The sequence below is a fragment of the Nerophis ophidion genome, linkage group LG07, assembly GCF_033978795.1.
Source record: "Nerophis ophidion isolate RoL-2023_Sa linkage group LG07, RoL_Noph_v1.0, whole genome shotgun sequence".
NCBI classification, from domain to species: Eukaryota; Metazoa; Chordata; class Actinopteri; order Syngnathiformes; family Syngnathidae; genus Nerophis; species Nerophis ophidion.
Window position 1 is genome coordinate 24,389,786 of NC_084617.1, and position 14,133 is coordinate 24,403,918.

Here is a 14,133-nt window from a genome sequence, read left to right on the forward strand (position 1 = left end):
AAATCTCATTTCAGTAGGCCTTTGAGTTTGTACATTGAGTGAACAGGTAGTTCCAGCTCAGAGTAATTTATGATTGAAAGAAAAGGGGTGGGATTAAATAAGTGTAAACTTCTTCTCACTCCTTTCAAATATGTAAAAAAAAAAAAAAGAAAGTCCATTGCTCTTTTTGTTTTATCGTTTTTTATTCTCCATTGTTTTCATTTTGTTACAATGGCTGTTAAGGCTACAGCAATGTATCGGGTCAGGCTTGCTCTTGTTTTGTTGCATATTTAAAATAAAAATATATAGAATCAAATTGTTTTTAGTAAACTCCGCCTTATTTTAGCTAAAAAAACCAACTTGGTTAAAGGGTCAATCCATTTTTGACTTTTTGGCACGACACCCGCAGGGCGGAGACGCGCGGGTTTGTTTACGTTCAGCAGCTCCATTCACAAACACGGCCCAGCTAACGCTGGAGAGCACGTTGACACGCACGAAACGACGAAAACATGCGCTAATGTTGCCCAATAAGCACCATTATTATTATTATGGAATACTGACATGAGTGCTGACGTTGGCGTGATATAGGCCGGCTAACACGCTGCGAGAGAAGGCTAATGGCTACTGTTGCTAACAAGAATGTCAACAAAGACGATGACTGAGGAGGAAGGATGCAGTTTAAGCTAGCTGGCTAAAACATGTGCTCCTCTGGCCCGCCATGTTAACAAACACCGCAGCGTTAATAACAATAATCAGGTTTATTTAACAGGCTAGTCCCCGCATGGAGCACTCACATTGGCGGCAGCTGCAGAGGAGCGGCGCCCCGGCGGAGGAACACCCCGTCCACGAACACCCCGTTCTTGCCCAGGCACCGCAGGTAGAAATCCCCGCCGCCGGTGCCGTCGTCGCTGGCGGTGAAGATCTCCAGGTGCCGCCGCGAGATGAAGCTGGAGTGACCCATGCTGACGTCCACGGAGCCCTGGGAGGAGTTCCTCCCGATGGTCACCGAGCGCTTTTTCATCAGGTACTCGAACTCGCGGCCCTCCAGCCGCGCCACCGGCCCGGACGAGGTGCTCACCACCGCAGCCATGTTGGCGGTCAATGCCGAGGACTGGGACGGGGGGACGAAATGAAGCGAGAGAGGTAAAGGGGGGGGGGACGCGGTAGAGGCGCTGAGCGGTCGAAGCTACACAGGGGACATGAATACAAATAGGACTCGGGAGGGGACCATGCAGGCCGGGACAGCGGCTTAGACCACCGCGGACAGAAGAGGTCCTACCTAACGCAAGGGGGCTGGATATGCGGCTGCTAAAAACGCCCTACGCCAATCACGTCCCAGGACGGTGACGCAGCCCGGCGAGGACGGCCAATTGGAGCGGAGCCTTAATCCGGGGACACATTCAAGGTCGGTTGGGGGGTACAGTCAGCACATATGCCGCTTCTGTTGCTCGAGGAGGCGCACAGCAATGGCGGCTAACCAGTAGTGATTACTAAACACAACATGCAGACTAAACAACTAACTAACTATCTAACCAGCTTGGTTAGCTTTACCCTGGTGCGTGTTAAAGCCACAGCGCGCCGTGCTCGTACACGCCTGCTCGTGCACGTCGCTCTTGCACCAAGCAAGTCAGATTATAACACTGTGTAAATATATATATATATATATATATATATATATATATACATATACACACACCGTATTTCCTTGAATTGCCGCCGGATTTAAAATTTAAAACCTCTTCTCACTCCTGCGCTTACCAAAGGCATGCGGTAAAAGTAAGCATGCACAAATTTTTTTAAAACCTCTTCTCACTCCGGCACTTACCAAAGGTATGCAGTAAAAATGTGAGTGTGGTGTAAGCTTGGACCTTAAATCCTACTGAATAGCTCTTAATCTTCTTCCCTTTATGCGATTTCAAATTACCGGTATTGAAATCAGCCTCCTCCTTTTTGAAAATGATGACAGGAGAAGTCACAAGTTTGACCAGGCGGTAATACTAAGCATGCGCCAAATTTTTTGGGAAGCGAGTTTGACCCAGGAGTAATTCAAGGCAGGCGCATACTATATGCCCTGCGGCAATTCAAGGAAATACGGTGTGTATATATATATATATATATATATATATATATATATATATATATATATATATATATATATATACACACACCGTATTTCCTTGAATTAATTAAAAAGTGTGTATATATATATATATATATATATATATATATATATATATATATATATACACACACCGTATTTCCTTGAATTGCCGTGTGTGTGTGGGGGGAAAATCACAAGACTACTTCATCTCTACAGAACTGTTTCATGAGGGGTTCCCTCAATCGTCAGGAAAAAAAAAATCTCCTGATGATTGAGGGAACCCCTCATGAAACAGTTCTGTAGAGATGAAGTAGTCTTGTGATGTTCCCCACACATACATATTGCGCTCTACCACGGTATCGAGCACTATTCTCTGTATAATCCAATTAAGACATATATATATATATATATATATATATATATATACACACACAATTATTGGAACCTATATATGTATACATATATATATATTTATATATATATATATGTATATATATATATATATATATATATACATACATATATATGTATATATATATATATATATATATATACATATATATATATACATACATATATATATATATATATATATATATATATATATATGTATGTATATATATATGTATATATATATATATATATATATATATATATATATATGTATATATATATATATGTATATATATATATACATATATATATATATATATATATATATATATACATATATATATACACACACACATATAAAGTACTATCTATCTATCTATCTATCTATCTATCTATATATATGTAGGTGTGGGAAAAATCACAAGACTATACTTCATCTCTACAGAACTGTTTCATGAGGGGTTCCCTCAATCATCAGGAGATTTCTGTAGAGATGAAGTAGTCTTGTGATTTTTCCCACACCTACATATTGCGCTATACCACGGTATTGAGCACTATTCTCTGGATAATCAAATCAAGACATATATATATATATATATATATATATATATATATATATATATATATATATATATATATATATATACACACATTAAACGGCCTCTTTTTACTTGATACTTGATGCATATTTATACAAACCAGAGTGACACCAACAGAATTAAACTAAAATCTGCACAGAAAGAAATACTAAATGTACTATTAATATCGAATGAAATCACATTTATGGATGTTAACACACCTGTCGAATTACCACAAATATTTCTGCAGTATAGTCTAACTTTATTGAACATTTTATTCACTGGGTACGTAGCTCTTTATTCAAAATTCGTTCAATGCCACAACTGGCCGCTAGAGAGCGCCATTCACCTTCACGGGGCTTTACTAGTGACGTCATGATGCTGCTGGACGAGTTTTCGCCAACGGACGGAAAGTCAACACAACATAATTTCCTTGTGCCGCATTTGTGTCCTCCTACACTTGAATAATATTAAATGTAAAAGATTAATTCGTGTCTCTTATTCAGAAGGGTTTTTTTTTGCGTTTGAACTTTATGAACTGTTTTTTTCTTTTTACTTTAAATTATTCTTATATTTTCATTAGATAAAAATGTGTGAGCAAAATGTTTTATGCTTAAAAATCAGAGTGTAAAAATGAAGTTTATAAAAATTCAGTGTAAAAAAATTCAGTGTGTATAAAAAATGTGTGTAAAAACATAAGTGTAAAAGATCATTGTATACAATTCAGTGTAGAAAATCAGTTTGTAAGAATTAAATGTAGAAATCAGTTTATAAAAAATCACTGTAAAATAATCTGTATACACATTTTGTTTGAAAAAAAAATCAATGTGTAAAAATCAGTGTGCCAAAATACAGTGTACAAAAAATATTGTAAAATAATAATATTTAAAAAAAAAAAATTGTGTAAAAAAAAGTCAGTGTCCATACAAACTGTGAAAAAAAATCAGTGTATAAAATTTAGTGTAAAAAAAATTATGTGTATAAAAAATAGTTGTAAAATAAATCATTGTAAAAAAAAAAATTATTGTATAAAATTTAGTGTAAAAAAAGTCAGTGCACAAAAGCTGTGTAAAAATAATCAGGGTATAAATATCTTGTGTAAAAAGAAATCAGTGTATAAAACAAATAAGTGTGTAAAAGATCAGTGGAACATTTTCAGTTCATAGAAATTCAGTGTAAAAAACTACGTTGATAAAAACTCAATGTAAAAATTTATGTATAAAAATTTACTGTAAAAGAAACTGTATGAACAATTAGTTTTAAAAAAATCAATGTGTAAAACTTAGTGTGCCAAAATACAGTGTATAAAAATAATTGTAAAATAAAACATTGAGAACATTTAAAAAAAAAAAAAATTGTGTAAAAAAGTCAGTTTGTAGAAAATCTGTGTCTAAACATTTTGTGTAAAAAAATCAGTGTATAAAAAAAAATGTGTAAAAATAAGTATAAAAGATCAGTGTATAAAACTCAGTGTAAATATTCCAGTTCATAGATATTCAATGTAAAAACCAGTGTATAAAAATTCCCTGTAAAAATAATAATATAAACATTTCGTTTAAAAAAATCCATCAATCAATCAATCAATCAATCAATGTTTACTTATATAGCCCTAAATCACTAGTGTCTCAAAGGGCAGCACAAACCACAACACAAACCACTACAACATCCTCGGTAGGCCCACATAAGGGCAAGGAAAACTCACACCCAGTGGGACGTCGGTGACAGTGATGACTATGAGAACCTTGGAGAGGACGAAAGCAATGGATGTCGAGGGGGTCTAACATGATACTGTGAAAGTTCAATCCATAATGGATCCAACACAGCCGCGAGAGTCCAGTCCAAAGTGGATCCAACACAGCAGCGAGAGTCCCGTTCACAGCGGAGCCAGCAGGAAACCGTTCGGGGTCACGGGGGTTCTGAAGCCTATCTCAGCTGTAAAAATCAGTGTATAGAAAATAGTTGTAAAATAAATCAGTGTAAAAAATTTCATTGTATAAAATTTTGTGTAATAAAATCGGTCTGTACAAAATTTTTGTAAAATAAAATTAATTTTAGAAAAATTCTGTGTAAAAAAAAAAAGTTAAATAATTCAGTGTGTAAAAATTCTGTGTAAAAAAAAAATCAATGCAGAAATACTTGCTGCTTCAAAACTAAGGACTCACTTATACTTAATGGAGATTGAAGATTGAATCACCTGATTGGCTGGTCCTTAGACAGGATAAATTGCTTCAGTCTTAAATAACCTAGGTTTACAAATGTTTTTACACTGAATTTCACATTTATTTATACTGAATCTTTACACACTGAAATTTTAAAACATTCATGTTTTCAAACGCAAAAAAAAGCTTGCATGTCAAAGACCCAACATTTATAAGTGATAACCAGTGTCTTTATCAAAGACCTGATTAGAGTGTAGAAGCATCATGACAAATTATATGTTACAGGAGAATATTACTCATTGAAAGCATTTTCCTGCTTTGACATTCAACAATAAGACATGCGGTCTGATGTAAAGGGCGGGGCTGCAGCCGACAGTCAACAGCCGTGACCTTTCACCCCGCTGGCGGCGCCACCTCAAAAGCTAACAATAAAGACGCGGTTAGACGATATTGTCTGCATGTTTTTTTTATGTCTGACGTGTCGCTCTTGCCTTTACACTCAGGACCTCTGGAAAGGCGGCAACTATCAAACAATCAGGACCCACGCCATGATGATGAGAGGAAGAATGAAACACAAGGAAGACATGAACCACGGGCGCCGTTCAGCCAAACAAACATCAGAGGAGTAGGCGCAGGCGAAGGAGGAGGCGAAGGCATCCCTCGGGGGAAAGCTGAGCGAGCGGTAGTTAGTATCTCTTTGCAGAAAGCTCCATTACGCCTCTCTCCTACTTCCTCTCCAAGGGCCAGGAAGCAAATGGACGCCATTAATAACGCTCGCCACGAGAGGACTAATGGCGCTTTGAGTGCCGATTTTTGATGCCAAGAACGGGGCCGTGTTTGGGAGGAGCATTTGTCTTCTTGTCCTCTCTGGATGCAAACAAAACGTCCCTAAATGTCCTCTCAAAAGCAGCATGTGGACATTTAGGAGACTCTTAACCAGGAAATGGACAAGGACAGACAAATATTAGGACAGGAGGTGGCCACGTTATGGATAGTCTATCTTAAAAGTTCTACTGTGTGTTTTTATTATAGTGTACAATGAACAATGTAATGAAACGAAGCTTCGGAAGTGGTGAGACAGTGGTGTCCAAAGTGCGGCCTACAGGCCATTTGTAGGCCGCAGCTACATTTTTATGGCCCACTGAAAATTCTACATGAAAAAAGTGAAATAAAAGAGTAAACATGTGAAATTTAACAATATAAAGTTGCAACTCTCATAACACAAAGCTGCCGTGCAGGCAGTTTTTTTTTTATTATTTAAAACGGTTGTTGCTCAAAAATATAGTAATTAATCTAAATCAATGTTGTTATGACTAATTGACTCATTCAAGGCTCCAATTACTTCACATCAAATATTCCACATTGAAATGTTTGGGGGTAAACATTCCATATTTTGTGTCTTTGCCATATAAAAAACCTATGTTTACTTTATCAAAATGTGCATAAAACAAAACATTTATTTAAAAAAAAAGATTAACAAAAGCTTATATATGAAATTTTTTTTTGCCTTCAACTCCAAAAAACATGGTTTTGACCAAAAAGGGCATAAAAATATAGTTCAGAAAAAAAGTGATAATAAATTAAAAACAATGTTGTTATACATTTTTGACATATTCAAGGCTCAAATGACTTCACATCAAATATTCCACTTGGAAATGTTTTTTGGGGGAAAATATTTTATATTTTGTGTGTTTGCCGAATACAAAAAAAACAACAATGTTTTCTTTGACAACATGTGCATAAAACAAAAAAAACATTAACAAGTATATATGTCATATTTTGAATTATTGACTCATTCAAGGCTCATTTACTTCACATCAAATATTCCACATTGAAATGTTTGGGGGTAAACATTCCATATTTTGTGTCTTTGCCATATAAAAAACTATGTTTGCTTTATCAAAATGTGCATAAAACCAAACATTTATTAAAAAAAAGATTAACAAAAGCTTATAAATAACATTTTTTGCCTTCAACCCCAAAAAACATGGTTTTGACAAAAAAGGGCATACAAATATAGTTAAGAAAAAAGTTATAATAAATTAAAATCAATGTTGTTATACATTTTTGACATATTCAAGGCTCAAATTACTTCACATCAAATATTCCACTTTCAAATATGTTTTTACGGAAAAATATTTTATATTTTGTGTTTGCCGAATATAAAAAAAACAATGTTTTCTTTGACAACATGTGCATAAAACCAAAAAAAACCACTAACAAGTATATACAGTATGTCATATTTTGAATTATTGACTCATTCAAGGCTCAATTACTTCACACCAAATATTCCACATTGAAATGTTTGGGGGTAAACATTCCATATTTCGTGTCTTTGCCATATAAAAACTACGTTTACTTTATCAAAATGTGCATAAAACAAAACATTTATTTAAAAAAAAAGATTAACAAAAGCTTATATATGAAATTTTTTTTTGCCTTCAACTCCAAAAAACATGGTTTTGACCAAAAAGGGCATAAAAATATAGTTCAGAAAAAAAGTGATAATAAATTAAAAACAATGTTGTTATACATTTTTGACATATTCAAGGCTCAAATGACTTCACATCAAATATTCCACTTGGAAATGTTTTTTGGGGGAAAATATTTTATATTTTGTGTGTTTGCCGAATACAAAAAAAACAACAATGTTTTCTTTGACAACATGTGCATAAAACAAAAAAAACATTAACAAGTATATATGTCATATTTTGAATTATTGACTCATTCAAGGCTCATTTACTTCACATCAAATATTCCACATTGAAATGTTTGGGGGTAAACATTCCATATTTTGTGTCTTTGCCATATAAAAAACTATGTTTGCTTTATCAAAATGTGCATAAAACCAAACATTTATTAAAAAAAAGATTAACAAAAGCTTATAAATAACATTTTTTGCCTTCAACCCCAAAAAACATGGTTTTGACAAAAAAGGGCATACAAATATAGTTAAGAAAAAAGTTATAATAAATTAAAATCAATGTTGTTATACATTTTTGACATATTCAAGGCTCAAATTACTTCACATCAAATATTCCACTTTCAAATATGTTTTTACGGAAAAATATTTTATATTTTGTGTTTGTCGAATATAAAAAAAACAATGTTTTCTTTGACAACATGTGCATAAAACCAAAAAAAACCACTAACAAGTATATACAGTATGTCATATTTTGAATTATTGACTCATTCAAGGCTCAATTACTTCACACCAAATATTCCACATTGAAATGTTTGGGGGTAAACATTCCATATTTCGTGTCTTTGCCATATAAAAACTACGTTTACTTTATCAAAATGTGCATAAAACAAAACATATATTTTAAAAAAAGATTAACAAAAGGTTATATATGACATGTTTTTGCCTTCAACCCCGAAAAACATGTTTTTGACCAAAAAGGGCATAAAAATATAGCTCAGAAAAAAAGTGATAATAAATTAAAAAGAATGCTGTTATAAATTTTTGACATATTCAAGGCTCAAATTACTTCACATCAAATATTCCACTTGGAAATGTTTTTTGGGGGAAAATATTTTATATTTTGTGTGTTTGCCGAATATAAAAAAACAACAATGTTTTCTTTGACAACATGTGCATAAAACAAAAAAAACATTAACAAGTATATATATGTCATATTTTGAATTATTGACTCATTCAAGACTCAATTACTTCACACCAAATATTCCACATTGAAATGTTTGGGGGTAAACATTCCATATTTTGTGTCTTTGCCATATAAAAAACTATGTTTGCTTTATCAAAATGTGCATAAAACCAAACATTTATTAAAAAAAAGATTAACAAAAGCTTATAAATAACATTTTTTGCCTTCAACCCCAAAAAACATGGTTTTGACAAAAAAGGGCATACAAATATAGTTAAGAAAAAAGTTATAATAAATTAAAATCAATGTTGTTATAATATTTTGACATGTTCAAGGCTCAAATTACTTCACATCAAATATTCCACTTTGAAATATGTTTTTTGGGAAAGATATTTTATATTTTGTGTGTTTGTCGAATATTAAAAAAAAACTGTTTTCTTTGACAACATGTGCATAAAACAAAACAAATACTAACAAGTATATATATGTCATATTTTGAATTATTGACTCATTCAAGGATGCAATTACTTCACATCAAATATTCCACATTGAAATATGTTTGTGGGGAAATATTGCACATTTTGTGTGTTTGCCGTATAAAAAAAAACTATGTAGTCTCGGACAACATGTGCATTAAACAAAACAATTGTTAAAAAAAAGAAGAAAAACAACTTACACGTGGCATATTTTGCCCCCTCAAAAAAAACATGGCGTTGACAAAAAGGGCAAAAAATATTTTTTTTAAATTCACTTTATATCAACAGTCGATCTGGAGAGTTACGCGTTGAAAGTGAAAATAAAAATTAACATCCGGTGAGGGAAATAATGGCATATTTTGTGTTTCTGCTTCCCCAAAAACATGGCTTTGACAAAAATATATTTAAAAAAAATGTATATCAACATAGACCTGAAGTTGATCTAGGGATTTAAGCGTTGAAAACAATAAATAAAATACAGTAAAAAAAAATAATGAGACTTATTTGGATGGCCAAATTTTAGCTGACTTCTTTTTAAACTGTCAAAACTCAGAACTTTTTTTACAATAAATAAAAATTAATGTTGTTGATTTGTTTACCTATTTAAGGCTCCAATTACTTCACATCAAATATTCCACTTTGAAATATATTTTGGGGAAATATTTAATATTTTCTGTGTTAGCCGTATAAAAAATGTTTTATAAAAAAGGTTTTCTTTGACAGAGGGTGCATAAAACAACAAAAAACTATGAAAAAAATTATAATGATGACCTACTCAGTGGCCTCGTGGTTGGAGTGTCCGCAATTAGATCGTTAGGTTGTGAGTTCAAACCCCGGCCGAGTCATACCAAAGACTATAAAAATGGGACCCATTACTTCCCTGCTTGGCACTCAGCATCAAGGGTTGGAATTTGGGGTTAAATCACCAAAAGTGATTCCCGGGCGCGGCCGCCACTGCTGCCCACTGCTCCCCTCGCCTCCCAGGGGGTGATCAAGAGTGATGGGTCAAATGCAAAGAATAATTTCGCCACACCTAGTGTGTGTGTGTGACAATCATTGGCACTTTAATTTTAACTTTAAAAAACAAAAAAATTATATGTAAAAAAAAAAACGTCAAATTTCGTGTTTTAATGTATGAATTATTTTCAACACTGTTATGAGTGGGGCCCTTTTGGATCTCCAGATTTTAGCAGATTTTTTTGTAAACTGTCGTTGCTCCAAAAATGATCGTAATTAAAAATCAATGTTATGAATTATTGAGTCATTCAAGGCTCCAATTACTTCACATCAAATATTCCACGATGAGATATGTTCGGGGGAAAGTATTAATAATTAATAATTTTATTGCGCTCTTCTACACACTCAAAGCGCTCACAGAGAAGTGGGACTCAACATTCATTCACACCTGGTGGTGGTAAGCTACATTTGTAGCCACAGCTGCCCTGGAGTAGACTGACGGAAGCGAGGCTGCCAGTTTGCGCCGACGGCCCCTCCGACCACCATTCATTCATCATTCATTCACCAGTGTGAGCGGCACCGGGGGCAAAGGGTGAAGTGTCCTGCAGCATATTTTGTGTATGTTGTATGAAAAAAAAAAAGTGAAGTGAATTATATTTATATAGCGCCTTTTCTCTAGTGACTCAAAGCACATTACATAGTGAAACCCAATAACTAAGTAACATTTAAACCAGTGTGGGTGGCACTGGGAGCAGGTGGGTAAAGTGTCTTGCCCAAGGACACAACAGCAGTATCTAGGATGGCGGAAGCGGGGATCGAACCTGCAACTCTCAAGTTGCTGGCACAGCCACTCTACCAACTGAGCTATACCGCCCCAATAGATAGATGACGTTGGTCTAGGGATTTCAAAAATAATTCACCGTATGAGTTATTTTGAACAATTTCATGAGTGGGGCCCTTTTGGATCCCTAAGATTTTAGTGAGCTTTTTGGAAACTGTCATTGTTCAAAACATATTAATGAATTAAATCAACTTTTTTGATTGATTGATTGAAACTTTTATTAGTAGATTGCACAGTTCAGTACATATTCCATACAATTGACCACTAAATGGTAACACCCGAATAAGTTAGTGTGGTCCATGTTAATCAATTCATGTTATGAATTATTGACCTATTTAAGGTTCCAATTACTTCATTTTGGGGAGGGAAATCATAGCATATTTTGTGGTTTGTTCCACCAAAAACATGGTTTTGACAAAAATTGTGAAAAAAAAAGTTATAATAATATTGTTATGAATTATTGACTAATTCAAGGCTCCAATTACTTCACATCAAATAAGTTAAATACAAGTAAAAGTAACAATGATTGTCACACACACACTAGGTGTGGCGAAATTATTCTCTGCATTTGACCCATCACCCTTGATCACCCCCTTGCAGGTGAGGGGAGCAGTGGGCAGCAGCGGGGCCGCTGCCCTGGAATCATTTATGGTGATTTGACCCCCAATTCCAACCCTTAAAACTGAGTGCCAAGCAGGGAGGTAATGGGTCACATTTTTACAGTCTTTGGTATGACTCAGTCGGGATTTGAACTCACGACCTACCGATCTCAGGGCGGACACTAACCACTAGTCCACCTTGAAATATATTTTGAGGAAAATATTTTATATTTCGTGTGTGTGCCGTGTGAAAAACTATGTTTTTTTTTACACACAAAAGACACAAAACAAACAGAAACAAACGAACAAAAAAAAATTATATATATATTTTTGTAATATTATTATACATGACATATTTGGTGTTTTGACCCACCCCCCGGACCCACAAAAAACATGTTAAAAAAAACATGTATACATGAAAAACAACAACAAAAACATGGTTTTGACAAATGGCATGAAACATATTTAAAATTAACTTAATATCGACAGTTGATCTCGAAACTTAAGCGTTGAGCGTGAAAGTAAAATAAAATACAAATAACATAACCTATGACTAAATTGGATCCCCAAATTTTAGCTGAGTTATGTTTAAATTGTCATATCAGAAAAAAATACAATACATTTAAATAAATGTTGTTATTAATTTGTTGACCTGTTTAAGGCTCCAATTACTTCACATCAAATAGTCTACTTTGACGTATATTTTGGGGAAAATATTTTATATTTTGTGTGTTTGCCGTATGAAAAACAGTTTTTTTTTTTTTTTGACAAACAAAAGAAACAAAACAAACATAGAAACAAACGGACAAAAAATATATATATTTAATTATTTTTTTTGTAATAATATTATACATGACATATTTTGTGTTTCGACCCACCCCCTGTACCCCCAAAAAACATGTTAAAAAAACATGTATACATGAAAAACAACAACAAAAACATGGTTTTGACAAATGGCATGAAACATATTTTCAAATTAACTTTATATCGACAGTTGATCTCGAAACTTAAGCGTTGAGAGTGAAAGTGAAATAAAATACAAATAATATAACCTATGACTAATTTGGAGTCCCAAATTTTTGCTGAGTTATGTTTAAATTGTCATATCAGAAAAAAATACAATACATTTAAATAAATGTTGTTATTAATTTGTTGACCTGTTTAAGGCTCCAAATACTTCACATCAAATAGTCCACTTTGAAATATGTTTGGGGGAAAGTATTTTTTGTTTGTGTGTTTGCCGTATGAAAAACTATGTTTTTTTTGACAAACAAAACAAACAAAGAAATATATATAAACATTTTTTTTGTAATAATCTTATACATGACATATTTTGTGTTTTGACCCACCCCCCCCGGGGCCCCAAGAAACATGTTAAAAAATATATACATGAAAAACAACAACAAAAACATAGTTAAGGCTCCAATTACTTCACATCAAATATTCCACTTTGCACACTTTTTGGGGGGGAAACATTGCATAGTTTGTGTTTTGCCATAAAAACATGTTTCTGACACATATTAAAATACAACATTATATCCACAGACTGAGGTTGATCTACAACTCTAAGTGCCGCCATAATGATCAAGATTAAAATAAAGTAGCGTAGCAGGCCCAAGTAATCATTAAACACAAGGCAGAGGTATAATTTGACAAGAAAATTTAATCTTTGTGGCCACTGTAACATTACACACAGTTTGAACAGTAACACTGTGTTTGAATATTTCATTGAATGATTCTCTCAAGTACCACTAGGTGGAGCACGACTATCATTCTAGGAATTGTGAAGGGATCGGCTCGTTAGGTGCCCAAAGATTCAATGCCCCAACGCAGACGCCAACCTCAAGAGGAGTTTGGCTTTTAGCTCGATGGCTAGCGCGCTCGTCTAACATGTCGGCGACATACTGTATGGGCGGAACAGAAAGCAGGGTTGTGTAAAAAGAACCTGTGCTGCCTGTTTGACGAGCGCTGACAAACTCGACGAGAGTCTGGGAGGGCAGGTTTCAGTCTTCATCGCAGTCACGTACACCATGATCGATCAAAACCGTAAGAAAATATAGTCTGGGTCCTCCCCCTTTCCTGCTTCGGCTCCCGAGTCCCCGCAGGCCCAGCGGTGAAACCGCGGGATGTCGGCCTCCTCGCCGCGTGGACCAGTCCGGTCTTCCTCCTGAGTCAGAGGATGTCGGGTCTGGGCAGGTTTAGCTCCTCCTCGGGGACCACCAGGCTGCCCATGTACCAGAAGATCCATAAGAAGAGGCTGAGGAAGATCAGCAGAGGCCCCGACAGCACGAAGAAGTCGTAGAAGCTGAGCGAGGAGAAGATGCCGATGAGGAAGAGGAGCAGGCCCACGGCGTCCAGGAGCACGGCCAGAGACAGGAAGAGGACGGTGCATCTGTTCGGGTCGGCGGCCATGGCGACTTGACTCTGACGACGCCTGATGCT

At 34.9% G+C, this 14,133-nt stretch overlaps 1 protein-coding gene and 1 long non-coding RNA gene across 2 annotated transcripts in view; one reads left to right on the forward strand and one right to left on the reverse strand.

The window, feature by feature from the left end:
- LOC133556089 (forkhead box protein K2-like) overlaps positions 1–1,227 on the reverse strand; it is a 30,465-nt gene extending 29,238 nt beyond the window's left edge. The window contains exon 1 of the mRNA XM_061905701.1: positions 774–1,227. Coding sequence (XP_061761685.1) covers positions 774–1,069 — 296 coding nt within the window. The 5' untranslated portion in view covers positions 1,070–1,227. The remainder of the gene's footprint in view (positions 1–773) is intronic.
- On the forward strand, positions 441–7,545 carry LOC133556094 (uncharacterized). Its single transcript, XR_009807450.1, has 2 exons — positions 441–1,384; positions 5,714–7,545. It is a non-coding gene; the product is annotated as an uncharacterized LOC133556094 (long non-coding RNA).
- The last annotated feature ends 6,588 nt before the right edge of the window (positions 7,546–14,133 follow it).